Source organism: Empidonax traillii, unplaced genomic scaffold (genome assembly GCF_003031625.1).
Source record: "Empidonax traillii isolate 1590-97213 ecotype Southwest subspecies unplaced genomic scaffold, ASM303162v1 scaffold117:size1203958, whole genome shotgun sequence".
Lineage (NCBI taxonomy): Eukaryota > Metazoa > Chordata > Aves > Passeriformes > Tyrannidae > Empidonax > Empidonax traillii.
Genome location: NW_020955310.1, coordinates 511,645 through 539,439, shown reverse-complemented (window position 1 = coordinate 539,439; position 27,795 = coordinate 511,645). Strand labels below are relative to the sequence as shown.

The 27,795-nt window shown below is 36.2% G+C and overlaps 1 protein-coding gene across 1 annotated transcript in view; it reads left to right on the top strand.

Moving 5' to 3' along the window:
* The window catches only part of MYO5C (myosin VC), a 30,992-nt gene extending 5,910 nt beyond the window's left edge, over positions 1–25,082 (top strand). The window contains exons 7-41 of the mRNA XM_027883071.1: positions 169–250; positions 827–934; positions 1,456–1,562; positions 2,172–2,437; positions 2,873–2,954; positions 3,289–3,429; positions 4,508–4,633; positions 5,267–5,350; positions 6,207–6,341; positions 6,698–6,795; positions 7,338–7,424; positions 7,511–7,622; positions 8,567–8,778; positions 9,463–9,628; positions 10,011–10,157; positions 10,747–10,911; positions 11,149–11,242; positions 11,803–11,866; positions 12,825–13,005; positions 13,282–13,375; positions 14,116–14,179; positions 14,266–14,346; positions 14,723–14,903; positions 15,775–15,868; positions 16,658–16,709; positions 16,923–17,076; positions 17,327–17,414; positions 18,122–18,217; positions 18,772–18,926; positions 20,033–20,122; positions 21,439–21,589; positions 22,015–22,297; positions 23,369–23,543; positions 24,064–24,144; positions 24,401–25,082. Coding sequence (XP_027738872.1) covers positions 169–250; positions 827–934; positions 1,456–1,562; positions 2,172–2,437; positions 2,873–2,954; positions 3,289–3,429; positions 4,508–4,633; positions 5,267–5,350; positions 6,207–6,341; positions 6,698–6,795; positions 7,338–7,424; positions 7,511–7,622; positions 8,567–8,778; positions 9,463–9,628; positions 10,011–10,157; positions 10,747–10,911; positions 11,149–11,242; positions 11,803–11,866; positions 12,825–13,005; positions 13,282–13,375; positions 14,116–14,179; positions 14,266–14,346; positions 14,723–14,903; positions 15,775–15,868; positions 16,658–16,709; positions 16,923–17,076; positions 17,327–17,414; positions 18,122–18,217; positions 18,772–18,926; positions 20,033–20,122; positions 21,439–21,589; positions 22,015–22,297; positions 23,369–23,543; positions 24,064–24,144; positions 24,401–24,553 — 4,449 coding nt within the window. The 3' untranslated portion in view covers positions 24,554–25,082. The remainder of the gene's footprint in view (positions 1–168; positions 251–826; positions 935–1,455; positions 1,563–2,171; positions 2,438–2,872; positions 2,955–3,288; positions 3,430–4,507; positions 4,634–5,266; positions 5,351–6,206; positions 6,342–6,697; positions 6,796–7,337; positions 7,425–7,510; positions 7,623–8,566; positions 8,779–9,462; positions 9,629–10,010; positions 10,158–10,746; positions 10,912–11,148; positions 11,243–11,802; positions 11,867–12,824; positions 13,006–13,281; positions 13,376–14,115; positions 14,180–14,265; positions 14,347–14,722; positions 14,904–15,774; positions 15,869–16,657; positions 16,710–16,922; positions 17,077–17,326; positions 17,415–18,121; positions 18,218–18,771; positions 18,927–20,032; positions 20,123–21,438; positions 21,590–22,014; positions 22,298–23,368; positions 23,544–24,063; positions 24,145–24,400) is intronic.
* The last annotated feature ends 2,713 nt before the right edge of the window (positions 25,083–27,795 follow it).

Below are 27,795 nucleotides of genomic sequence, written 5' to 3'. Positions count from 1 at the left end.
TTTAATATTGAACATTTTTTTGCCAAACTATGTTGCAGCAGAATTTAGCCCTCGGGTATCATTATGACTTTACAGTAGTGTTGAATATGAAATGTTTTTCTGTTTGTTTGTTTCTTTGTTCTGTTGTTAAATTTTTTCTGTATTGTTATTCTTTGCTTTATTTTACAGTCAGAGAATGAGAGAAACTACCATATATTTTATCAGTTGTGTGCATCTGCTATGCAACCTGAATATAAACACCTTAAATTGGGTAGGTCTCAAGAAAATAATCTACTCTTCATTTTTGCAGTGCAGTATTTTTAAGGCTGGGATTTCATATGCTAGGATGTTAGGTGCCTTATAGCATAAATCTCACAGCCTTAAATGGGACTTGCATTTTTAAGTCACTTAGCTATTAATCCTGCTTGTTTTCAACTTGGTAGCAAATCCTTAGTAACTCGAATAGGGCACAATCAAGTACCTAAGTGCCTTTGAAAACCTTATTCTCCTACTCTCTGTAGTGACAGGTACCATGACAGTTTAGGGGCTTGATTCACTGACCTACAGAGAAGCTGGGAAAAGCAGACCTTAGGTATATGTTTACTCAATCTCCATTGTTTATTAGATTAAATATTAAGATTTCTAGGAATTCTGAATACTGATTTCTGTCAACTTTTAACTGAGTTAGGCTCATGGAATTCTCTCAAAGAAAAGAGGACCTCCAGCTCATCACTGAAACGCTGTCATCTGCCATCATCTTTAATTTTTTGGGATAAAGAGTTTTAACAAATGGCTATCCCCAGTCCCTAATTTTTGCAGGATTACAAGCTTTGCTTCTTATCTATAGGAAGTGCAGAAGAATTTAACTACACACGAATGGGTGGCAGCACTGTAATAGAAGGAGTTGATGACAAAGCAAATATGGTGGAAACTCAGAAGACCTTTGCCTTACTGGGTAAATTCTTGGGAATGCATTTTCAGTGGATTTTTCTTTTTTTTTTTTCTGAAGTGGGCAAAGGTGGTTTGTTTCTGAACTATCCAAAATGTTATTAGTAATTACCAAAATAATTTCTTTCGTAGCTTATTTATTGTACCGTTGGTGTGTTTTAAAAGTACTAGGCAGGAGCAATTAGCAATCGGTGTTAATGGTCAGAATCACTGAGGGCTGGAGCCTTCTTGGCCCTTAAGCTAACATGCTGTGACAGAAGTGGAATTGGAAGCTTCTTTGCCCCTGTATGGCTTATGTGAAAGCCAAATCAGACTTGAGCTGGCACTTGGGGAGGTACAGGAATTTATGCCTAATCTTTCATGGGATCAGACAGGCAGAAAATTGGCAGAACCAAGGATTTGCTTAGTACTCCTTGGAGATGCTGTACAATTCTTGGCTACACAACAAAGTAAGTAGTCCCTCATTGTTCTGTTTTAATTAATTGTACTGTTTCTGGGTATTTAAAATAATCAAGAGTTGTTTTTTAGGTCTGAAGGAGGATTTTCAGATGGATGTTTTTAAAATGCTGGCAGCAATCCTACACTTGGGCAACGTGGAAATAGCAGCTGCTGGAGATGAAAGATCATCCATCAGTGTAAGGAAGCAGCTCATTCAAATACCAACATTTTCTATAATATTCTGTGCCAGAAGTCCTTTAGCAATAGCTTCTTTCATATCTGGGGCTCTGAGCAGTGTTAAATCTCATCTACTAAACTTGATTGATTTCTGCATCTTCATCTGTACAGAGGCACAGCGAGAGTCCACACAGATGCTGTTTTGTGCCCAAATTCAGAAAGTCTTAACATATCCAATTGATCCACAGCTGTTGGAAAAGCCGTTTGGGATGCTCAGCAGGATACAGGAAACAGAGCTTTGTCAAAGCTTCTCAGAATGTGTCCCAGTAAGCTGTGCAAGTCTAAGAAGCAAGAACACCTAAACACAGACTAAAGTAACTTTCTTTTGGTGTTTTAATCTAAAGCATCTCACCCAGTCCAAGCTTTTCTCTCCTGTATCAGGAGTTCTATCCAGTATTACTTGCTTCAGCTCATCTTGGTATTTTGTCAGATGACGTAGTAAACACAGCCCCTTGTCTGTCTAAAAATAAAAATCATAGTTTGATGTCAATGGTGCAGGGATTTCACTGTCTAGACAACAGTTAATGTAATAAGTGTAATCTAAAAATATTTATTTATCTTTTTTAAAGATGGAAGATAAACATCTCAATATATTCTGTGAACTTCTGGGTTTAAACTGTGACAAAATGTCCCGATGGTTGTGCCACCGAAAGATTATCACCACCTCAGAGACTGTAGTAAAGCCAATGACAAGAGCTCAGGCTGTTAATGCAAGGGATGCTCTGGCAAAGAAGATCTACTCTCATTTATTTGACTTTATTGTGGAAAGAATTAACCAGGCTTTGCAGTTCTCTGGCAAGCAACATACTTTTATTGGTGTTTTGGACATTTATGGGTAAGACAGTCTCTGGAAACAAATTCTAAGTTGTACCTTTTCTTTAGAGTTGATAAGAGGCATTTTTCAGTTCGTGCTGGTAATGGATTTGGAGGGAGTTGTTTTACTGAAACGTCATGGTTATATAAGTTCTTTAACATTCAGAGTAGTGGAAACGCTCATCTACTATAAATATTAGTATCTTTTGTGAATGAGGTTTAAATTTAACTTTTGATGTGATATTTTAAAATTTAACTCTGGATTTTTTTTAGCTCTGTTATATCTGGTAACATTAACTTCTAAAAAAGTTTTGAAATGCCTTAACATCTTCATTAGTTTTATGGCTGGTTAATTTTCTCAGAAACTTTAAGATAGCTTTGAAATCTTTTAAGGATACTAGCATTTGATTTTGATGTCAAGGGATTTTTTCCTTTTCTTATTTGAATTGTGTTTCAGATTTGAAACATTTGATGTGAACAGTTTTGAACAATTTTGTATCAATTATGCAAACGAAAAGCTACAGCAGCAATTTAACCTGGTATGTTCTTTTATTTGTTACAGTTCTTTATCTTACTTTATTTAAGTTTTTAGATCATGAACAATGGATATTAGCAAATTCTATTTGCGCTTGAGTAATGGATATTTCTGGATAGTGACTATCCAGTAATAAATAAACATTTATTTTTAAAAGTATGCATAGATTAAACATATAAATATGAAAATTTCTGAGTTTATTTTCTTACAAGACAAACGTAATATAGTCCAATATATTTTTTCTATTTTATGTATACAACCATGCACATGCACACACTGTATTTATTTTCTTCCTTGATTGTTGTAACCTTACATTTGCATTATTTTCATATATCCAGCATGTCTTTAAACTTGAACAAGAAGAATATATGAAGGAAGATATCCCATGGACTTTAATAGACTTCTATGACAACCAACCTGTCATTGACCTTATTGAAGCAAAAATGGGAATTTTAGAACTTCTGGATGAAGAGTGCTTGGTAATTTAAAAATTCTTGCATTTAGAGCTCATAGGAAAAAAAAAACAACCTACATAGATTTTTACAAGTTGGGCTTATAATCCATATTTTGTCCTTTTTTCTGGGAAGTAGAGCATTTTCCTCATAAAAGGAACATTAAAGTTTGCCCTCTACTTGGTAATTTTAATTGTAAGCCTCTTAGTCTATTTTGCTGTTGTAGAACTAAGAACCTAAAATTAGATTCTAACCTAGAAGACAACCCAGCAACTGGAGTTCATCACTGTGAGGGTAGTGCAGTACTAGAACAGGTTAAGCAGAGTGGATCCTAATCCTTTGGCATTTTCTGGATTTTAGTTCAAACAGCAGTTTATTGGTGGCAGTCTTGCTCCAGGCAGGAATTTAGACTACTCAGTCTCCAGGGATCTATTCCACCAATATTTTGAACTTGAAATTATTCCACGAATCACTAATTTTGATACAAAATAGCCCCCAGTAGTCTGCTTTTTGATAAGTACTTGTTGAGTGCACCAAACCTACATCCTTGCTTTTCTTTCTTCAGTGTTACTATTTTTTCCCTGTGTCTTCTCCTGACTGTAGAAATTCCTAATCCACTTTTTTTCTGTGTTAAATGTAGTTCCTTTAGGCTTCCAAACCTGCTGAAGTAACTTTGGCATGGAGCAATAGGTCAGGGAAAGTTGAGCCCTGTTAAAATGGTCTCTCTAAGGTGTTCTGGTGATATTGGCAATGTGTACTTCTTGGAATCCAGACCATGGAGTAATATGGGTAATATGTGGTGCTCACTGGCATTCTCAGGAATCACACTGTCCCCATTTGCAGGTAGCATCTTCTCAGGACAAAGTGATTTATGACTCACCAGAGAATTAACTCTAGATAGCAAATTTGTGGATTAATACAACCTTCTTTCATAAAATGATTTCCTACAGGGAGCCACTGGTTAGTTTGAAGGCAGAAAAACTGGTTGTTATCAGGCCTTGTAATTCACTGAAGATTTATTCAGACTATTTATTGACAGTAAGCGGTTTTGCTGCCCTTAACAGTCCAACAAGTTTGCTAAAGAGCACCCTTCTCATTTTTACAGTTACCTCATGGAAAAGATGAAAACTGGCTTCAAAAGCTGTATAATAATTTTGTCAATAAAAACGCACTCTTTGAAAAGCCGAGGATGTCAAACACGTCTTTCATCATTCAACACTTTGCTGATAAGGTAGAGTGTAAACAACCAGTAATGTTTCACCATGTTTCTAGTAATAGCTCATTCAGAAAAGGAACAGACTTAGAAAATAGGAAATATTAGCCATGCTTGTTTGGAATTTCTGTAAAATTGATCTTCAATACATAGCACTATTTATTTATTGGTAAAAGTGTTTGTAATGTGCCATTTAAACATAAGAAGTGCTTAAGATAATGAATTGGAGAGTATAAAAATAAATCATTAAGATAAAAAAGCAGAAAAAGAGTGGAGTATATAAATAGAATAGTTACAATTGTAGTCCATACTCATTTTAATCTCAGTTATTTACATTTCAAATGTAGTATTCCTTTTTTGATATTTTGATTTGAAGTCATAGGGTAATGAAGAAAGGAGGAAAGAAATTACTAATGAAGGCAGAAGGAAATTGCAGTTGATAGTGGATTCTGACAGTTTGCCTTGCTTCTAAATTTACAATATGCATGTATGTAATCTTGAGATAATGGAACTGGGAAAAGAAGAATTTCAGCCATCATGTTTAAGACTAATAAAAAGCTCTTAGCTACCACAGCTGAGAGAGTAAAAATTACTGTTTTGCTATCCGTTTATGTGTTGCTGAGAAATTAATGATTTTGCTTGTTTGCACAGGTAGAATATAAATGTGAAGGATTTTTGGAAAAAAACAGAGATACAGTACATGAAGTATTGATTGAAATCTTGAAAGAGAGCAAGGTTTGTGAACAATCATCAATGACTAATTTTCCGAATATCTGATTTTACTGGAATTAATTCAGATCTGATTTTAAAATACTTGATATAAAATTTTCATAGGTTGGATCAATTAATTTAGCCAATTTGTATTAATATTATACAAGAATATATTTTTAACATAAAAATAATATAGAAGATGAAAAACCACAGTGTTCAACTTCTTGGTATATGTGCATTTACTTTGCCAGTTGTTTTTTTTTTTAATATCTCCCTTGAAGACCATTTTGTAATCCTTGTAACCGAAAAACTTTTTTCCCTGTAGTCATTACATGCAGCTTTGATAGGTAGTTTATCATTAACAACTGCCTTTGTTTATTCTTCAAAAGAGATTAAGAGAATGCCAGGGCAAGGAAATGTCTTGTATGTGCCTGCCACTTCCCATCTGCTTGAAGGCCCTGTCCCTTTTAAGTCTACAGCCTTGAGACTTCAGAGTTACTGTTAAGAAGTTAACTTCATCTGATCAGAAAACATATTCTTAAATTACATATTGTGAAAATATGACCTTAAGTGGTCTTATTTTTAACTCTGCTCTGTGTTTGTGTCCGTTATTTGCTCGTGTTGAAATAGCTTTTGCAGGCTGCCTTAATAGCTGCTGAGTTTTGTCTGTGAAATGTGTAAGTGCTTTGCAATAGACTCAGAATCACTCCAACTCTTTCTTCAATTGTTGTTTGTGGCTTAAATATCCAGTTCCAAGTCCTGCAATGCCTGGCCTAAGCGTTAAGGAGTCTGCATTTTATGTTATAGTAAATATAGTTTTTAATGAAATGTTGCTGCAGTTACACAGTATTTAACTCTGATTCTTTCACCACACTTTTAGTTTCATCTGTGTGCAGATTTTTTCCAAGACAATCCGGTGTCCATTTCACCTTTCAGTTCAACTATAAACATCAAATCTGCAAGGCCTGTTCTCAAGTCACCCAACAAGCAGCTGCGGACGACTGTTGGCAGTAAGGTAGTACAGAAACGTGCCATTCTGTGACACTTGTGCTTTCAAGGAACTGGATGGTCTGAGAGTGTCACACTGGATCCTGTTACTGTTCATGGGGGACTGTCCAGTTTTGAGGACAGCCAGAACCAGCCACAGTGCAGTGCTCCAGGACTGGGTATAAGTAGGCGTGTTTAACTTATGTATAGGAGAATCCTGGGTACATCAGGACTGTTAAATTTCCTGCATTTAAGATCTAAACACTAAGAATATGGGTCCAGTGTCCAGCCAAAACCTAATAAATAATTAAAAGACTAAGATTTGACTTTTTGCTTAGCTGGAAATATTTCATCAGCAAAACCGTTATGTCTGATATTTTCTAGTTCCGGAATTCTTTGTCTTTGCTTATGGTGACACTCAATGCAACCACCCCTCATTATGTACGGTGCATAAAACCAAACGATGAGAAGTTGCCTTTTGAGTAAGTATGTTAGTGGTGTTGAGCTGTTCTATTACCTTTAAAATTAAAAGAGTATTTTTCCATGTCACTGTAGCAATGTGTCAGCAAGTTAAATTCTTATTGTTGAGCAACTTCCCATATGGAACATATTTCTCCTTTCAAGATAACTAAAGTTAAAAAAAATTGTCTTTTTACAAAAATAGAATAATTCAGTAATAGTTATTGATACCTTAAAAATTCTTATTATCCTGATATTTTTCAAGTTAGATATTAGTGTTTCTGTATTTGTCAGAACATATTTAGGGGTAAGTTTGCCCACCTTTGGTTTAAGTTGATGAATATTTTGTACGGTATAGACTAGCACCAGTTTATACTCAGGAAGTAAAACCCATTGCCATTTTCTTTGTGAACATACCTGTTGTTCACAAAAATATTTAAAAGGGCTTTAGAACTCAGAAAAGGTGTGAACAGTGTCGAAATAGAAATCCAGTTAGTTGAATGGTTCTAGTTATTATAGCATGCCAAACCCAGCAGAAATGTAAAATATAACTCTGCTTTTTTAGGTTTGATTCAAAAAGAGTTACTCAGCAGCTACGAGCCTGTGGTGTTTTGGAAACTATTCGAATTAGTGCACAGAGCTACCCATCCAGGTAGGGATGGCAGTGAGCCTCCTTGTGTCAAAAAATAGTTAGTTGTCTGTTAAATGAAATTCATTTGTTAATTTTTAATTTTCCAGGTGGACTTACATTGAGTTTTTCAGCCGTTACAGTATTCTTATGACACAGCAGGAGCTCTCCATAAATGACAAGAAGCAGATTTGCAAGATAGTTTTGCAGCGGCTAATCCAGGTTGGTTTGTATGCACCAACCCACAGATGTGTTGCAGCTTCTATTAGTAATAAGAGGTCTCTTTTGTCAAGTGTAGTATTTCTCCTCAAATAGGAAAGATATTTACATTATTACTGTTTATCCTGATTTAGTGTGCCGTACTAGGCTTGTGAGTCAGTAACCTTGTGCTGTGACGCAGTCATGATGTGGCCACAGACAGAGAATTTAAGCACTCTGTGCCTAACATTGTCACTTGCAAAATGGAAGATATTCTACCTATATTTATAAACCAGTGAACAGTAAATGGTATACATTTGTCAAGTATTACAAGCACAAGAGGGCTTTTGATGATGGAGTGCAGCATACTGGAGAACTGTTCTAAAAATGTGCTCTTTTGCACATCACTCCTATTTGTTAGACGACCTGGCAGTGTTGAGGCTGGTCCCAGTCAAGCCAGCAACTCAAGTCAGCATATCAGGAGTGAGTTCAGACTCAGGGATGTGTAACACCAAACACAGGCACACTTGCTGCATAGCTCTGGCACAGGCCAAGGGTAAGAGCCTGAACTTAAAAGCAGCTTCACCCCTGAGTTTTTCTCACACAGCTCACTGATTCAAGGCTGGAATTGTGCATCAAAAGGTATTGTTGGGCCCATGGAACCTTGGCAGACTTGTAGAAGGGGGTGAAGAGGTTGTTTTCAAGGCTTTGATGATAAGTCCAAAGCCTCCCTTTAATTTTAGATCACTAGTGTGCAACTTTTTATGTAATTCTCTGGGTGTTTCCTGCTGAGTGGATTTTCTCCCCACATACTCTTATCTGCAAAGAGGACAGAGAGAATATTCTTCTATAGCAAGGTCACGTCATTTCAGAAGAGCTTGCCTGAAGAGACAATTTATAAAAGGAAAAGAATGTCTGGGCTAAAATAATAAACTAAAAACTTAATTACCTACCGTTCTCTTTTTCAGGATCATAACCAGTATCAGTTTGGGAGAACAAAAATCTTTTTCAGAGCAGGACAAGTTGCTTACTTAGAAAAACTGCGATCAGATAAGCTGAGACATGCATGCATCATGATCCAAAAGAGCGTTCGAGGCTGGCTGCAGAGGAAGAAATACCTTCACACAAAGCAAGCAGCTCTTACCATCCAGCAGTATTTCCGGGGGCAGCGGACAGTACGGTACTCCTGGCTGATAAATGAATTTGCTGTTGGGGTGTGTCTGAAGGCAGATAGGAGATCAAACTAAAGCCCAGAGCAATTCAGGCTGTATTTTCATTTCCTCTTGATTGTAATTATGGACTTGGAAATGTTCAAGTTATTCAGCTAATATGAAGAAAGTACTCTTAACAGGTTTCTAATGCTGTCTGTCAGATTCCTGAGAGGCCTCTCTACCTGTAAGCTCAGTCCTTAGCTGATGATATGTGAGCCAGTTGTCAGCAAGGGCTTACTGCTTAGCTTCAGGGCCAGAGAAGAAATCAGGGAACAGAGAGGAAAATCAGTTTACAGAGGTCTACAAATTAGTATACACAAATGATTGCAAGGAGTTATGCAGCAAAGAAACTGCACCAGCCATTCACAAAACAGACTGAGAGAAAGATGGCTCTATGTAGGCTTGGAAATTTGCAAAAAGAGACCAAAACGACTGCTTGGGGACAGATGAAAAAGATTGTGGATAACTCCCTCTCTCACTTTGATTGAAGAAAAAACAGCAAATGCCTGTTTTCAGTATCTTCTTGTTGCTGTTTTCAGTAACCTTTTTCAATATCTTGTGTGTGTGTGTCTGTTTTTGATTTGACTGACCAAAGAAATGAGCATGAGAAATCTAATGTGACCTGAGTAAACTTTGTTGTCTTTTTAATCAAGGCAAGCTATAACTGCAAGAAATCTGAAGCAAACATGGGCAGCTATAACTATTCAGAAATACTGTCGGGGTTACCTGGTCCGTAGACTCTGCCAGCTCATCCATGTGGCTGCTGTAACAATACAGGCTTATACAAGAGGATATCTAGCAAGAAAAAAGTATCGGAAGGTAAAGCCTATCAGAAATTTAATTTCAGTGACTAGAAACAGCTGTTGCTCTATGAGAAAAATGGAGACAAGGACAATGATCCCCAGTACTTTACCTCTTGCATGTCTGGTTCTCATATCTTCTACTCTATTTTTGTATTGTTACTATAAAAACACTGAATCACAATAGATACCAAGAACTTTGTCTGTTTTATACTTGATGCAGATCATTTTGTGTGATTACTACAGTAGCTCAATGTGTCTGCAGTCTGGTAATTTCAGTATTTTGATATGTCCTTAAGAAGCATCGTGCTTACCAGTGTATGTAGACCCACAGACTGTTATAGTTGCTGCTGATTGAGCCATAGATAATTACAGACAGATGTTAATATTTTATTTGAAAGATGCGTGAAGAGCAGAAGGCCGTGATCCTTCAGAAATACGCCCGTGCGTGGCTTGCCCGGCGCAGGTTCCAGAATATTCGGCGGTTTGTGTTGAATATCCAGCTCTCATACAGAGTTCAGCAACTGCAGAAGAAGATAGAGGAACAGGTGAGGGAAACCAGTCAGCTTATGATTTGTGCTGATTTCTTGATCATATCTGTTCTAGTAAAAGCGCTTCTGTTGACTAGAGGCTTATGTGAGTTTAAATATCCGTATGTTACTTGAGAAGACGGGAGAATATGCAAGGAATATGGTCCCTAATAAACTACTAGACTTCTTATATCCTGGGTAGAAAGAATCCCCTAGGGTTTCCTTATATTTTTGCACTAGTTATGCAAATGAGAAGAATCTGCAGTGAACTTTTTTTTATTGTTTCTTAAGTAGTCCATCCAATCTCTGGATCGAGTTACTTGTTGGAATGAAGAATGTGTGAGATACTGCTCTGGTACAACATATTAAGTAACTTTTGAGAATTCCACATGTTTATCTTGCAGTTTATTTTTGAGAGCCATACCAGCCAAATCATCTTTAAAATGGTAGTTTTAATCTGATTGATGGACCAAGTCCCTGGTTGAAATAATCATGACTGGTATGGGATGGTGAGCAGAAGTAGGTCAGGTGTTCCCTTCAAAATTCTATGAACCAGTTTCAGGTGTGCATTTTTTTGTTTCCTTTTAACCTGTTCTGCTCATTGTAGAGTAGAGAAAATCATGGTTTGCTGGAACGATTGACCAATTTGGCTTCAGCTCATATGAATAACGCGGATACAATTCAGAAACTGGAAGCAGACGTTGAAAAGTTAACTGCTCAAAAGAGAACATATGAAGAGAAAGGGAAAAAGTATAAAGAGGACAGTGAACAGGTAAATTATAATTGCCATCTGGGTGCTTTTATTTATAAATCTTTTTTTTTTTTTCGGTTAGTGGATTTATCAAATGCATGATTTGAGAGTTGCTAAGTAACTGTACTTTTATGTGTATGCGTGTGGGAGGCAGCAGAGAAGAAAGTCCATAGATGCTTGTTAAAATGTAACATCTTCTGTGACCTATTTCTTCCTCCTTTGTAATTTGGATATTATGCTTGCTTTTTGTGTGTACAGAAAATCTTAAAACTTGAGAATCGGAATAAAGAATTACAAGAACAGAAAGAGACCTTAGAAATAAAGCTCCAAGAAAAAACTGAGGAAATGAAAGGTACAATAGCTAAAGGGAGTTTCAAAGGCATTGTAGTGGGGTAAATTTGTAAAGTCAAGTTTTCAGCAAAAGTAAATTACTTTTGTATTAATAAGAGCAATATAAATACTGAATTTACATTAATTGAAGTTCTTGTTTAGAATGTGTAGTGCAAATGCTTTTTATTTAATAATTAAATTAAATTTGTTCTTTCAGTAGCAAAAGCTTTCCTCCTCTTATGCTTCCTGTATCGTGCACATGTATTGCTTCAAAGTGTAGCTTCCTGGTTCCTTTAATATACTGCTTTTAGGAATCTAGCTTCAAAGGACACAGGCAGCACATCAGATCAAGTATACTTTAAAGGAATAACAATTTGGTGTTGAGTAGAACCTTTTCTATTCTGTAGCATTCCTTATAAAATGTCCCGTGATAATTTTTGACACTTGAGAGAGTAATTTCAGCCTCAAAATATGTTAAGGATTACTTTCTAAAACAGAGCTTCTCATTGGAGTCATACTGTTTTAAAAAAAATGTACATAATTGCATGGAAGTCTTTGAAATATTGAAATATATTTTGACAGAGAAAATGGATGACCTCACGAAGCAACTCTTCAATGATGTACAAAAAGAAGAAAAACAGCGAATGTACGTAGTCTGAATTTTATTGCATTGAAACAGCATTCATTTTTTCTCCTTCCCTACCTTCCTTTCTCCTGCTGTAAATGTGTAATGTTGACATCCCTTATGAATCCATCCAAATTCTTGGACATTAATGCTACTCCTGAAGTACTTCATGTAGAGTTTAGGAAAGCACATGCTTGTTTGTAGGTCAGTCACGTGCAGGAAATCATGATGAGACTGTTCTTGCTTTTTCAGTTTCCTGTCTTTTCATGTGTCTTTCTAAGAATTGAAAGGCAACCTCGACCTAATGGTTTCTTTAGAAATATCCTCAGAATTCGGTCAGGACTGGAAGAGCAGCTGATGACCATGCCAGTCAGAATTCCTGTGAAGTGAATTTTAAAGGGCAGAATTGAAATACTCAGCATAAGGGAAAGGCAGTGTTTGTAAAAGGACATTTGGTTAAAGATGTAAGGGAAAGAACTTTTGCGCCCCCTGGTTTGGTGTTTCATTTGCAGTAGTAAAAATCCTGTTACTTTTCAGCAAATGGTTGTTGCTTTGCAGCATGCTTTTCTTGAATCAAGATTACAGCTTCCTGTAATGTTTGACTGAGCAGGACACAGGGCTTTCTGTTGCTTTGTCCTTCTTCAGTGCTGACTGTGGCCATAAATGTAGTGGAAAGCTGCTCAGGCAGGATAACTCACAGAGTCAGAGAATTAGCCTTGAAGTGGAAAAAACTCAGTTTTGCCTTTAATTCCATCCCAACATCTGAATTACATGTAATGAAATCTATGGACATTCCTCTCCCATTACCATCCATTTTGTAGATTGATTCTGAGCATGTAGAATAGCATTTTCAAGTAATTATGATTCATTTAAGTTTTCTTCAATAAAACACGTCCTTTAAAATTAAAGCTAAAACAAAGCCCACTCTTTCACTTATGAATGTAGAAAAATAAAACCACCTTTCCATTGTCTTCTTTAGGATACTTGAGAAAAATTTCCAAAATCAGAAGCAGGACTATGAAAAGGAGATTGAATTGCTCAAGGGAGAAATTAAGATTCTGAAAGAAGAAAAAACTCAGCTGCAACATCAAATTCAGCAAGAAATTCTCGTTCAGGATGGCTTGAAAATGGAAGTAGGACAGCTTACAAAACAAGCACAGGTGTGAAGCATGATGCATATTTCATTTTGGAGTCTTTTCTAGATAGAGCAAGTAGAGAATGTGCATGTTTTATTTATAGATTATCTTCACTAATTTTTTTATCTTCAGTGCACTTTTAGAACATGTTGTAGTTAATAAACTGTATTTGATACACCATTATGTAGAATTGTGTTCATGTAGTACACAATATGAGTAAGTTACCGCAGTGCATGTTTTCAAGAGTAATTGTGCTGGAATATTTATACATTTAAATGTATAAATTTTTCTCTGATTCAGAAAATACCTGAGTTACAAAAGGAAATTGAGCTGCTGCAAACACAAAAATTGGATGTGGAAAAGCAGGCCCATTCACAGAAGCGAGAATTGAGGGGTAAGCCACACACCAGATAATGGCAGAGAACTTACCAGCTATGACATGAGGACAGTTTAAATGGATTTCTTCTGTTAGCTTTGACAAAACTCAGGTTCTCTTTCCCATCCCACAATGATTTCATTCTATCCATATATTTAATCACAAGGGGGAAAAAAAGATTCAACAGCTGAGTTTTACAAAGTGGTCATTGAATACTGAGATCTGGTGCACCCCTTTGAAAAACTTATTTCAGACATTTCTCCTTTGTGCTTAAAAATCAGTACTAATAATTTAAGCTTCACTTGGAATTTAAACTTCACATAAAGCTTAACAAATATCCTGTCGAGGCCTAAGAATGTGGAAACAGTACATTATCTGATGAAGTTTTCCTTCAGCCTTTAGCCTTAGGTCCAGTAATGTCCAATTAGGTCCAATGCTTCAATAACTTGCTGAGTTGGGTTCCCTTTGGGCATCTGTTCAGATTCAGACCAGAAAGGTGTAACTTTGCGTTGAAAGTTTGGCGTGTTTAGAAAAAAAAGCAGTATTGGTGATACACCAGTCTAATGCACCTACACGTCCTAAAGTAAAACCAAGTTCCTGATTGTATTCTTGTATTAAATCAGATAATTAACCAAGTAGCAGGAATGAACCTCATAGATTTAGGAAGAGGTTTGTTTAATTTTTGTAAGTAAGCTTAATTTGAAACATGCAGAGAAAATAATTCATGTAAAAGCTTCTTTTTTTAATTATTTTTACAGAAAAGATGTCAGAAGTTACAAAACAACTACTTGAAAGTTATGATTTTGAAGATGTGAGAAGCAGGTAATTTTGTCCTGAGGTCTCTTAAAAAAACCTTAGGAGATGCATTTTGTTAACGTGCCCACTCATAGTACTGCCTTGCATTGCAGACTCTCTACGGAGGACTTGGAACACTTAAATGAGGATGGAGAGCTGTGGTTTGCTTACGAGGGCTTGAAAAAAGCTACAAGGTTAGTTCAGCTCTCCAGTGTTTTCAGAACTCCAAGCTGTGATCTAGAAAATAAATTGAAAGATCAGTGAGTAACTAATTTGACAGTGCAGTACTGAACTTCTGTTTAAGAAATGAACAAACACTACATGATATGATGGGCTGAGCAGCTTAAAATCAGTTTAACAAACTTAAAGTAAGTGTGTATGTGTGAGTCAGGGAAATGTGTTTCCTCTGATATATCATGCCTAACTTTCAGCTCCCTTAATGCACAGGTGATGTAATGGAATATCTGTCTTAATCACAGTACTTTGTTTTCACCTCATATTAAATTTGACCCATTTCACCAAGGTCATTCTGCATCTGCCATGTTCTTTCTCCCTTTTTTTTTTTAACAGAGTATTAGAAAGTCATTTCCAGTCTCAGAAAGAAATATATGAGAAGGAGATTGAAGGTTTGAACTTTAAAGTTGAACACCTTAGTCAAGATATTAATCATCTACAAAAATTATTCCGGGAGGAAAATGACATAAATGATGGTATTCGACTTGAAGTTAGCAGGCTGACTTCAGAAAACCTGGTAAGATCAAGGTGTAGTAATCAAAGTGTAGTAGTACAATCCAAATGTGTTTGTGGCATGGAGCAGTCAAAATGTTGTGGTCATGTCCTTGAATTCTCAAGGCTCAAACAAATGGGGCCATCTAAGATTGCACATCCATAAGGCTCTTTCCCTGCCTGCTTGGGGTGGTGTGTAAGGAAGCAGCCACATTTCTTGTCCAGCTTGTTGGGGCAGCCTTACAGAAATTTTTTTTTCCCCTTTTCTTTTGCATAAACCCGATTTGAGATTTTTCTTGAGAAGCCTCTTCAGAGTTCTGAGGCTCTCCCCACCAGAGGGCAGCTAAGCACACCAAAACACGCCAAAAAAACTGCAGGCACGGCTGAAGAGTCTGGTAATTAGTGCTGTGCAAAACTGTCTGACACAAGGAACAGATATTATTCCAGAAAATAGCATATACGATATAGTTTTTCTGAAAAATAATTGAAGAAATATTTTCAAAACAAAATTATGAAAATTGAAAACATAAGAAAAAGTTATTTACAATGTTATTTAAAAAAAAAATTATGGCATATCGAACGCTTTTTTCCACTGTTAATTGAGCTGGGGAAATTAAAGCCATGGTGTAATTTCCTTTAAACTGGAAGAGAACAATGGTACTACTGGGACAGTCCAACAACTTGATTAGCTCACTATTTCATTTTTAACAGTGGCCAGCAGCAGGTGCCTCCAGAAAAGTTAAACAAGTCAGGCAAGCAGGTAGCAGTTCTCCCCCAGTCTCTCCTCTGGTTTTGACTATTTTCAGTTGAAGGTCCTGAAGTCTTACAGGAACAACTGCAGGCATTTGAAAAAAAGGAAGGTGCTGAGATACATAAATCTCCTTTTCCTCTAAAAGGTGATCCCAGATCTTAAACAGCAAGTTTCTGAACTTGAAAATCAAAAATTAGATCTTGAAAACCGTCTTCAAGAGCAGACTGAAAAGCTGAAAGGTAAAGTACCAGTATGGTCCCTTGTCTTTCAGTTGTTTAAGAAGAACGTGATGGATTCCCTATATTTGAACTTTTAAAAGCTGAAGCAATATTCAGTGACAGCTTCATTGCTTTACTATTTATTTTCTTCTTAGTAAAATATAAGAGACACAATGAAAAAAATGTGTTGTATAGTTTATATCTTATTAAAGAATAAAATACATGCAATCATGTGCTTTTTCTTACCTTTATGAGGACATTCAGTTCTGTAGTTTGGATGCATTCAAGAGGGCTCTGCAAAGAATATGTGGAATGGAGTATGACTTTTGGAAGCAGTCATAAAAAGGAAAGATGATTTGGAACTTAAGGCATATCCTATGAGATGGATTTCAGAAGGTGCTGAAGATTCAGAGTCAGAGGGATAAGTTCTTGCTAAGTTTGCTTGTTTGAAAGTTCATCTCAATTTAGGAAAGCATACTCTGCTGAGGATCCTGAGTGTGTCTAGCTGCATGTCTTCCTAGGCAAATGGTTTAAAATTTACAAGTAGTTTTACTGCCAACTGCAAGAAGTTAGTAGTATGAAAATTCTTCATCCATGTAATTTTCTTTATGTTATGGAGTAGTCACATATTTGTCTGATACATTATCTGGCAGATACATTATCTGTTTCATTAGGTGGAACAAAATTATGAGCATAAAAAGAGATTAACTGAATACCAGTACAGAACAGTAAATGACTTTGATTTTGTTGTTTCTCTTTTGTTTTGGGGTTTGTTGCTATTTATTACTGAAAAAAAAAAAAAAACGAAAGAGATGTCCAATCGGCTGCATTATGAGCTAGAAGGGAATAGAACACAAAGACGGTAATTTTTTTTTTTTTTTTTTAAATTTAAGAAATGTAGTCACTGTAAGTTGCAGTAACAGAGTCAATTAAACACCTCGAAGTATTACATTTCATTAAGATTTACCTTATGGTGTTGTATACAGTGTATGTGTATACAGTAATGGATGAGTATCATAGAACTCTGCTTTAAGAAAAGATTAAGAGACAAGACTTCTTATCCACCTATTTTTAGAACTAATGAGACCCAGAATGAAGTGGACATAAAACAAAAGGGCACAACCCAAGAAACTGAGGGCCTGAGCAATGGTTTGATGCAAGATGAAGTCCAGGATGAAGTACAAAGCAAGATAAAACAAGTGACAACTCGACTCCATGTGGAAAACATGGTGAGGAAATGAAATTCCCATTTGAAATTGTACCTGAAATAAAGGATTAAAAAAAATGAAATCATGATTTTGTGGTATGGATAGGATATTTTCTCAATTAATTGGGGGAGAAAAAAATATCAAGGTGTTTCTTCCACTAAATATAAGTAAAAGCACATCATAGCGTGTTTTAATTGTGGCAATAACAGAGCAGTATAAAACAGTTTTTAAATTGTGTTTACTCTGAATTCACTGACTTTGATTATTACAGGATCTTGAAGAAAAATTAGACATGAAAGATAGAATAATAAAAAAATTGGAGGATCAGATCAAAACTCTTACCAAAACTCTTGAAAAAGGTAAGGTATTGTTATGCGATCTATTTTTTTTAATAGCTTTGAATGGCCAGTGTCTGTTTGAAGAAATATATATTTTAAAGAGGTGGAGTTTGGGGTGGGGTTAGAAATCTAAGACCTGAGGAAAATGTGCCAGGGGACCCACCAACAGAAATTGCATAAAAGTCCTTTCCTGGTTTGTTTGGGGTTTTTTATAATAGGCTAAATGATAGGCACATATGGGACCTAGACTATATGATAAATATTAAGCCAGAGATATGAGGTTCTGTCAATAGAAGTTAACACATACCCTCAGACAAACTGAGCCAACAAAGTTAGTTTTGCATCAGATGAGTAACTCTGCCCATTACCCTTCAAGTGGCAGATGGTTCCTGATATGAAGTTACTTTGTATAAAGCTCTTATATACAGCATAATTCTTTGCTATAGAAAACTTTTGAAAACATTGCAGAGGTGTCTTAATGTAGAGATGTATTGTTGCTGTTTATGTGCCTTATTAAGGCAAGTACTTCCACTGAATCCAGCAAAACTGTTCATGAACAATATAAATGTTACTTTACTCATACTGCATGGAAGCATAAGCTAAGAACATTATTGTGAACAGGCCTGTACTCTGTTACAGAGAAAACTGCTTTGCCCCAATAGTTTGTTCTGATGTGACCATTAGCTCAGCCACTAACCTGGAAGTAACAGTGCTTTTGTGTTTGACAGCTGAAGCTCATGGGCCAACTTCGTCCAAAGAGTACATTGGAATGATGGAGTACAAAAAAGAGGATGAAGAAAGGATCATTCAAAATCTGATCCTTGGTATTTTAGAAAAAACTTGAAATTTTCTAAGTTTTCAACAATATTCAGAACACTACAAGAACTGCAAGGCCATATTTCACTTTCATTCAAAGTTGCCTTTCTCCCCACTCCCTTACCACCAATGCTCTATATTGCTCTTTTTCTACTGCCAGACATTTCAAGTACAGAAGTGCTTTATCTGTGTAAAAATCATTTGTCTGACTCTACAATAATGCTGACTCTGTTATCTTTCTTATTATTTATTCACCTCTAAAGCTATAAATCTCAAGAGCACACCAGGGACTTGAATTTATGTTCTTCCTGGCCATCTCCTAAGTCTGTGAGTTACTGGGCTTACATCCATGTGTGATGGTTACTCTCCTGTCTGTCCTTTCCGTATCATTCCCTTCTCTGAAAGGAACTCTACTTCCGTGTTTCTCTTTAGGAGAATTTTTTCCTTCATCTGGGTTACTTTACAATGTCAGTTTTACTACTGAACCAGCTTTTTGCATTACCTTGATACATTGAATCATTGAATTTTTCTATAATAAACCCGATGGTTCTCCTTTATGCAGATTTAAAGCCACGTGGAGTTGTAGTTAATATGATACCTGGCCTTCCAGCTCACATCCTATTCATGTGTGTGAGGTATGCAGATTATCTGAATGATGCTGACATGCTGAAGTCCTTCATGAATATAACCATTGATGGTATCAAACAGGTTGTTAAGGTAGGAATTGTGTTTGTCTGTATTTTTATTTTTAATATAAAGTATTAAGTGCATGCTAGTACCTGGGGAATGCCAACACTTGCACTGCTGCTATACCTGTAATGGAATGATAATCATTAGCGACACTCTTTTTGAAGTTTGCAGTAGTATCCCTGTAAAGCCTCCAGGTAAGGTTCAGCTGTGCTGAACACAGAATGCACAGAATGCATTAACATGAATTATTTTTATCTGAAGAGCCTCTTGACAAAGTAATCAAAAGTATTTTATATTTTACAATGAGCAGCTAATTAGCTAAAACGCACGTGTGCTTTCAGCGCTGGTAAGAATCAGATGGACAGAAATGAAGGTTAATATGTCTGGCAGCTGGCAGGTAATGGAATTATAAGAGGTTTTTATACTGCTCTTCTACTAGTGTAACAGTTTTTTTGATATGTCATTTGGTAGTACCAAAATATTAAAATTTGTTGCCAGCCAGTTTAAGTTGTAAAGAACAGTTAGCCTGTTGTCTCATCTACATAACAAATTCAGCTCTGTGAATGCTTTATTGTGGATTTAAACCTGGAAACACCAGGTAAGCACAGGCAGGAGTAAACTATGGTTTATGCAGTTGAACATGTTGCACAGAGAATGCCTATAGTTTGTTTAGAAACAAATTTATAGCACAGTTTATCCACTAGAAAAGCTTTTGTTTACTTTGCCAACATACTATAAATAAAGCATACTTAAACACAGTAAGAATTATTTATTTGTAGTTCAGTTTCATTTGTGTATGTAGATGTTGTTCACACTTCTTCCCAGGAAGCCCTCCAGCACGCTACTCTGTCCATAGGAATGTGTAAAGAACTGTTTGTTCAGGCTAATTTATTTAGCCAGTCTGTCATATCAAAATACTTAAACAGTACTTAACAAATAAAAGAGGGATCTTTGCTATGTGTGTATGAGCCTGAAGACACAAATGATTTGTTCACCTTGTATGTTACAGGTGCTGTATGTTCCTTCTGCTATAGATAGGCACTATTCTACCAATGCTGTAATAGTCTTAAGTTTAGCTATTAAAATAACTTCATGAGACAATGCCATAATAAGATTGCTTTACTCATTTTCAGGAACATTCAGAAGACTTTGAAATGTTGTCCTTTTGGCTTTCCAATACATATTATTTTCTTAACTGTCTGAAGCAGTACAGTGGGGAAGAGGTAGGATTGATTTAATAAAATAATTTCATTACTTTACTTTTGATAAACTTTAATTGGAATCAAAAATAGCGATAATAGATGATTATTTGCCAGCTCACCACTGTTCCTTCCAGGTATTTACATATTCACATTGCTGTGCAGTCGTATTATATGTCTTATACAAATAAAAAACCCAATATAGAACTAATTGAAATCAAGGAAATCAAGAATCAAGTGAAATCAAGGAAAAATCCAAGTGCTAAAGTAGGTTAAAGATATGACCTGAAAACTGCTCCTTAATTTGAGCTATATTTCACATCTCAAATAGCTCAATTTGAGCTATTTAATGTGGAGATATCCATCTATCTATCTATCTATCTATCTATCTATCTATCTATAATATAAAAAACAGTTTTACTATTTTACAGTTGGGACCTTTGAAACACCTACTGCTACCAAAATAAGGCTACAGAAGAAAACCTCGAGAAAGAAACAAAACAATAAAATGTTAATTTTTTTTCCTTATTTCATTTGCTTGTTTAAGCAAAGTTTTATCCTGAGATTCAGAATTCTTCCCATTATTTTCAGTTGAAAACTCTTACTGTATTTTTTGGCTAGGTTTTATAAATTCAGGTAGACTGAATGAAATTAGAGACAACAGAATGAAGCCCTCAGGATTAAAGGAAAGAGACGCCGCAAAGCTTTGGCCTCCCAGTGTGTGCTGGATCATCAGCAACACTCCCTCTCGTGGTCGTGCCGGGAACGGCTGCAGAGCAGCGCAGCAAACATTTAAACTTAGCTACCAAAGTCTTTTATAATTTGGTTGCAACAGTAGGCAAAGGTCTGAATCCAGAATTTACTGTTAATATATATTTCTAATGAATATTCAAGACTTCACACAAGTTGGGATTCCATGTATACTTTTGAAGTCAGACCTTTGCTAATGAGAAGTCTGAAAATAATATCCCTTTGCAGCAATAAAATGTAATTTCTTTTTTGTTTGCCACCATAGTTTAAATAATTTTTTTTATTTTTTTTGTGAGAAGGGGGCAGGGGGAGTTTTCTTTCTATTTAAGTGATCTAGGAATCGTTCCAAAGTTCACTGAAGTCTATGCATGTTTTTCCCTTGGCTTTAGGAGCAGAGTAAATGTCAGCATAAACTGGAAAGTTAAGTACTGGAAGCATTCATTGAAATTACCTGTAGCTTTGACTCATTCTGAGACTGCGTTCAGCCAGAAGTGGAATGAGTTACTCTAATACATATATTACATTGTAATAATGATTTACAGTTATGATGTTATGTGATTCTAATAATGATGTTTGCAACTTAATTGTAGGAATTTATGAAGTGTAACACTCCACGTCAGAACAAAAACTGTCTGAAGCATTTTGATCTCTCAGAATACAGACAAATTCTTAGTGATTTGGCCATTCGAATATACCACCAATTCATTCTTGTCATGGAGAACAACATTCAGCCCATGATTGGTAAGACAGCACCAATCCCAACGCACCTAAATGCAGCTTGTGAAGTGTATGAATAAAGCTTACACATGGAGGCAAAGGGTGGGACAGATTTCTTTCTCCTGTTGATTTATAAATATGTGTTCCAGCATGTGTGTGTTTCCACACATATAAATTCCACTGAGTGGTATATCCCCACAGGGTTTGGAAAGACTTTTTCCTCACAGCATTTCCTGGTGTGGGATAATGCTTTGAATCTGAGGAACGTTATAGAAAAACAAAAGGCTTTTTAAAAACTGTGTGCTCCAGAAGCCTTTGTCAGTATCCCGTTTTTCTTTTATCATTTAACTTTTAAAATATCCTGAAAGTAGGTTTTGTTCAATAATTAATGTAACTGAAAGGATCCTTGGGAGTTTTGGTCTTACCAGTTATTTTCTGTTGTATTTCAGTACCAGGCATGCTGGAATATGAAAGTCTTCAGGGAATTTCTGGCTTGAAACCTACAGGGTTCCGTAAACGTTCTTCTAGTATAGATGACACGGATACCTACACAATGACCTCTATCTTGCAACAGCTCAGCTATTTTTATAGCACTATGTGTCAGAATGGCTTGGACTCTGAGCTCCTAAAGCAGGCAGTGAAGCAGCTTTTCTTTCTGATTGGAGCTGTCACCCTCAATAGTCTCTTCCTCCGCAAGGACATGTGCTCATGTAGAAAAGGAATGCAGATAAGGTAAAGCCAGTAAAGTTTCAACAAGCTTGAGAATGAATTTTTAACACTTTCATGTAATATCCTTTGTCTCTAAGTCACTGGGTATTCAGTGGCCGTTCTGATGGAAGTAGCCTATTGGTTTTTTTATTCCTTTTGAAAAAGTAAATCTTTGCATTTTGGGCTGAGCTTTCTCAACATAACAATTACAAATTGTTCTTTCCATGGAAACACTAATGGAGGAAAAGGCAGAGAAAATTACAGTCTGAAGTTTAAAGTCAGGCATGGTTAGGATTCTTTCCATGCTAGCTCATTTGTGATGTGACCAATAGTATTTTTAATTCTTCCTTACTATAGCAAACAGGTGCAGTGTCCCCTGGCTGGCAGAGAGACAAAAGCTGACTTGCATGTTTCATGATCTGTGACAAGAAAGGCACTGAGACAGAGCTTTGAGGATGTAGATTGAGCATCATCTGTCTTGTTACAAGCACCAAGAAAACACGCTCCTGTTTTGCAGAAGATACAGTTCATTTATTCTCCATTAGTCAGTCTGCAGACTAATGTGAAAGAAAATCAGTAAAATCTTGTCCCATCTGGGAAATTACTGGAAGAAAGCTGGTTTAACCTTTAGGTCATCAGTTGAAAGCCTGGCTCTGCTTTGTAACATGCAAAGATTTTTCTAATTTCCTGTACAAGCTCAGCTGTAAATGAATGTTTTCATGACATACAGTGCAATAGGCAATGCAGTATATATTAGTAGTTTTCTGTAAACAACAGCTAATAACTCACTTTTTATTAGCCAAGCTTTTAGTAAAAAAAAAATAAAATTAAAAAACTGAACTAAACCAGAAATAAACAACCAACCAACCCCTTCCCCCCCAAAAAAACACAACAATTTGAAATATACAAAGGAGTAGGAGTAAACTTAAAATTCAATAAGCTATTGATTGTTTGATTTTTATGATCTGGTATGGTTTTTAACTTAAAATGTACTAATTTGAACACTGCATTAGAGGAGTATTTAGCAGTCTTTAAAGTAACTTGTATGTCAAGGGGAGTCTGACGTTTCTGTTCTTTGCTCATGGTTTAACCCAGATGTAATATCAGCTATTTGGAAGAATGGCTTAAGGACAAGAATCTTCAAACCAGCAATGCCAAAGAAACTTTGGAGCCGCTATCTCAAGCAGCCTGGCTCCTTCAGGTTAAAAAGATCACAGATGATGATGCCAAGGAAATATGTGAGCACTGCACATCTCTCTCTACTGTGCAGGTAATGAACCATCTGTTTTCTTCTGGCAGCACTGGTTGCAGAATCTTAGCTATCTAAAATAATACGTTGCAAAAAGCTATTGGCCTTTCATTTGATAAAAATAACATTCTTCAGCATTCTGAATCATCACTTGCTAAACTGTAATTTTAACTCCTCTTTTCTGATTGTTAGCATTTTAACTGCTCCTGCGGTGAATACTTGCCTGCTTTGTTCTATCCCACATTTTTACTTTACAATGTATTTTCTTTACTTTGTCACAGGGGTTTTATTTATTGTTTCCCTTAATCAGTTCAGCTTTTTCTACATCTCCTTGATCCTGCTGACACCTCTGGAAATGAGTCATAACAGTCATCATATCTGTAAACAATTCATTAGGTGACTAGTCAAAATTCTCTCTTTACTGTAAAATGTTTTACGAAACCTTAATTAAATATCAATAAGGATGTCATAATAATGTTTTCTTCTTTTTGTCTTCTAACTTTTTCTGACATAGTAAAATAGTCTTTTGTAATTTGAACAGATAGTTAAGATCCTCAACTCATACACTCCGATAGATGACTTTGAGAAAAGAGTGACTCCATCATTTGTTCGGAAAGTCCAGGTAAGAGCTACAACTGTTATTTCTCATATTCAGCTTTCAAGATACTTCACACACAGAGTTTTTGATGTTGTAGTTGTATCCGACATTTACATCATATTATTACTACATTTCTCATCTTCTAGACATTTGGAAGTGATGCAAACAAGTCTGATTAACATAATGTAAAAGCAAGATTTGCAGTGGGAAGAGAACAATGGACTGGTTTTGCTTTTATTCTTAATGCAGTATTTTCTTACCCTTTCTGTTATGATTTCAGGCTATGCTAAACAACCGTGAGGAGGTTCCGCAATTGATGCTTGATACCAAGTATCTCTTTCAAGTGACGTTTCCTTTCACCCCCTCTCCACATGCCTTGGAAATGATACAAGTCCCCAGCAGCTTCAAACTCGGCTTTCTCACAAGGGTTTGATGAAACCAATGAATTGATATTTCCTCAGAGACTTTATAAAGACAGGCAGAGTTTCATGGTTCATTTCACCTGCTGGGGGGTATTATAGCAGCTTGCAGTGAATTAAACTGTTGGAAACTTCTTCTTCAGTCAAGACTTAAACAGTAGGAATAATTTTGGCTCGTTATTTCCTTCTCCCTGTTCTTACTCTTTTCCCTCCATTTCAGTCATACAATGATGACTTTATATCATCAGCCAGACACAAAACTTACCACACAGTTTTTTAGTCCAAACTTGACAAGAAAAGCATTTTTCTGACAGGTTTGTATTGCTGCCCTGTCAGCACCAGTCAGAGGGGAAGACTGCCATGTGATAGATGTTACTGCTTTACAGTTTTCCTTGTCTTCACTTCCTGTAACAAGTGGGGTTTTTTCTTCCCAAGGTAATTCTATTCTTTGCCTTGATATACTGGATCTGTTTGAGAGTAGCTTTCATGTTTACTTCTTATATCCTTATTTCTTTCACAGAAGTAGTCTTTCACAACAGTTCCTCCAGAAGACTGTAGTGGGAGGGAAGGGAAGGTCCTTCTACAGTTGTTTAAAAAAAATCAACATGAATAGCTACATTGAAACTGGGGAACAGAGTTCAGTCCAAGAGAATTGCTGTTACAAACCCGCATTGTCTTTTTTGTGGGCGTGCTGGCTAGGCTCCCTCTGCTTGCATTGCAGCCTGGGGGCTCTGCACAGATCTTTGGCCAAAGTGAAGACTCAGGAGCTCTTCTCCAAGACAGGTTTCAGTTTTGTTCTCTGCAGTGACAAGTTTGGATTTAATACCAGTTATTGTAATGGAAAAGTCAGATATAAAGTTCATGTTTTCATCCAGGTTTGAATTACAAGCTTGATTCTCTAAAGGAGTCATCTCCTGGTTTGGTTCCATCTCTAGTGCAGGGTATTTCAGAATATACACTGAGAATGCACATGGGCACATCACCTTTCTCCTTTTCTCTTTTTGCTGGTTTCCCTCCTCCAGTCCAGAGTCTGAACAGGAGCAGGTGCAGTTTCTGTGGCCTGCTGTTACTGATGAACCAAGCCTAATTCCTCACATTTCATCTTTATTTATTTCTTTTCAATTGCAGGATCCTTAAAAGCAGAAGTAGTCTCCTTTTTGCTTTGTTCAGCCTTCTCCCTGTAATCAGGGAGTAAAACAGTAACTTTATTTAGTTCTGGACTCTGTCAGAACAACTGGGGAAACAGCATTCACCTCACTACAATGATAACTATCCTTAGAAATTCCTCAGTAAATAATGCTGGGTTTCTAAACTACTTTATTAGACATAGTTATTAAAATCAAGCACTAAAGCTTTGAAATATTTGAAGGACTCTAATTAATTGAGTTAATTTAAATATTTCAGGAAAGAACAATTGATTTGCTTTTATTATTATTATACAGTGTTAGTACTACTTGTTTAATTTCACAGAATAATCTGTAAATATAAGCAAAGAATCATTTTTGCTATTTAGTGTTCTTGGTGTTCTTGGTTCTGTGTACAGTGTAATACTCATCATGATATCCACAGAGATATATTCAAAATACATGAAGGAAAAATTCCTTTGTTCGTTTAACAACAATAAAAGCTGTTCAAAAGATCACACATATAAGTGGACTAGTATTTTAAAGTGTTAAATAAAGTAGCGTTTAAATCACTTTGTAGTGCTTTGTGTGAATGAATAACTATGTTCTCAGTATGGAAACATTTGAAAGAAGTTACTTGGAACTATGTGAACATAGTGAAGTACCGTCAGTCTTGTGTTGCACCATAACTGTTTATTTAATGGTCCAGTTGCTTTGCTGTAACATTGTGTATCTTCCTGTCAGCATGGCATGCTGTCCTTGGCTCCTCAGGAATTTCTGGAAATATTTTAATGCAAGCAACTTTTGTTGCTGTAACTTGTGTATAGACTTTTTTTACAGTTACTGGAGATGAATGTTTGTTACCCGAGATGACATGAATAAAATCACAGCCCACTCTTTCAGCCACATCACACAGAAGCTTCAAAGCATGGATGTCCTTCATGAAAAAAACTTTCTTGATCAAGAAAAAATTGGGTATTGAGTGAAGTATGCTATTAAGTCTGCTATTAACACTGTGTATGCAAACAGCAAAATGTATTTTTAAAAGAAAGTTAAAAATAATCAGGTCTGTTATACGCTCTCAGAAACTGACCTTGCTTTTGCTGACAATTATGCCTTCAGCCAGTATGTAAGTACAAAATTCTTGCTGTTCTCTGTGGTTCTTCTGAATATAAGGAGCAGTTTTGGTGAAGGCAGATACATGGAAGAGGCATTACTGAGGCTAACTGTCCTAGAATGATAGTAAAAGAGAAAGCTATTTTGTTCAAATGGGAAAATCACAAAATCACAGAATATGCTGCATTGGAAGGGACCCACAAAGATCATCAGGTGTTGAATGGTGATCCTCACTGCAGTGGCAAAATGGTTCATGGAGGGATTTGTGAGATGCTCTTGCCGTCTTTGGATGTGTTTAGACCTGTGACTCGCTCAGTTTCTGGGAATAGGACTCAGTAGCACAAGTGGTCCCTTTCAGTCCTGTGCTTCCATAATACTCTAATAAAAAAGAGGATCACAAAATAATTCTATAATAAAAAAATTTCTACCCAAGTTTCTTCTGGGCTGATACCTATTCTGGTTTTTTTTTCCTCCTTTTGCCTCAGATCCTCTTGACTATCAAATGCAAACATCTAATGATATAATTTCAGTGACTTCCATAGAGTCTGGTCACATCATGGTAGATGTGACCTTCAGCACTTTTTGAATTTTTCGGACACGTTTTCATGAATTTCCCAAAATTTTTTCAAAGAGTGCAAGAAAAGCAGAAGTGTTTAATCCTATTGATTTTAAATTTTTTGTCTTAGAACAGGTTAATAGTAAAAGCATAACCAAGTAGGAACCAGCATGGACACTAATCAATTTGTTTGACTTTTAAATTTTGTTAAGAATATGAGATAAACATCAACAGTGCTATTCATCAGGATGTCAAATTGTTATTTGGAAAAAATGTTTCAACTTTGCTGTTTTGAAACCACCCAAAAATTGCAGCTGTATGGAACAGGCAGGTAAGATCTAGTTTGTCGAATAGTTTCTGTCCTGTATTCTATATTCTGAAGAAGGGCAGTTAAAATAAAGTCTTTATCATCAGTAATCATCAGCACGTAGCTGATCTGAGGTGATGCAACCAGAGAGGC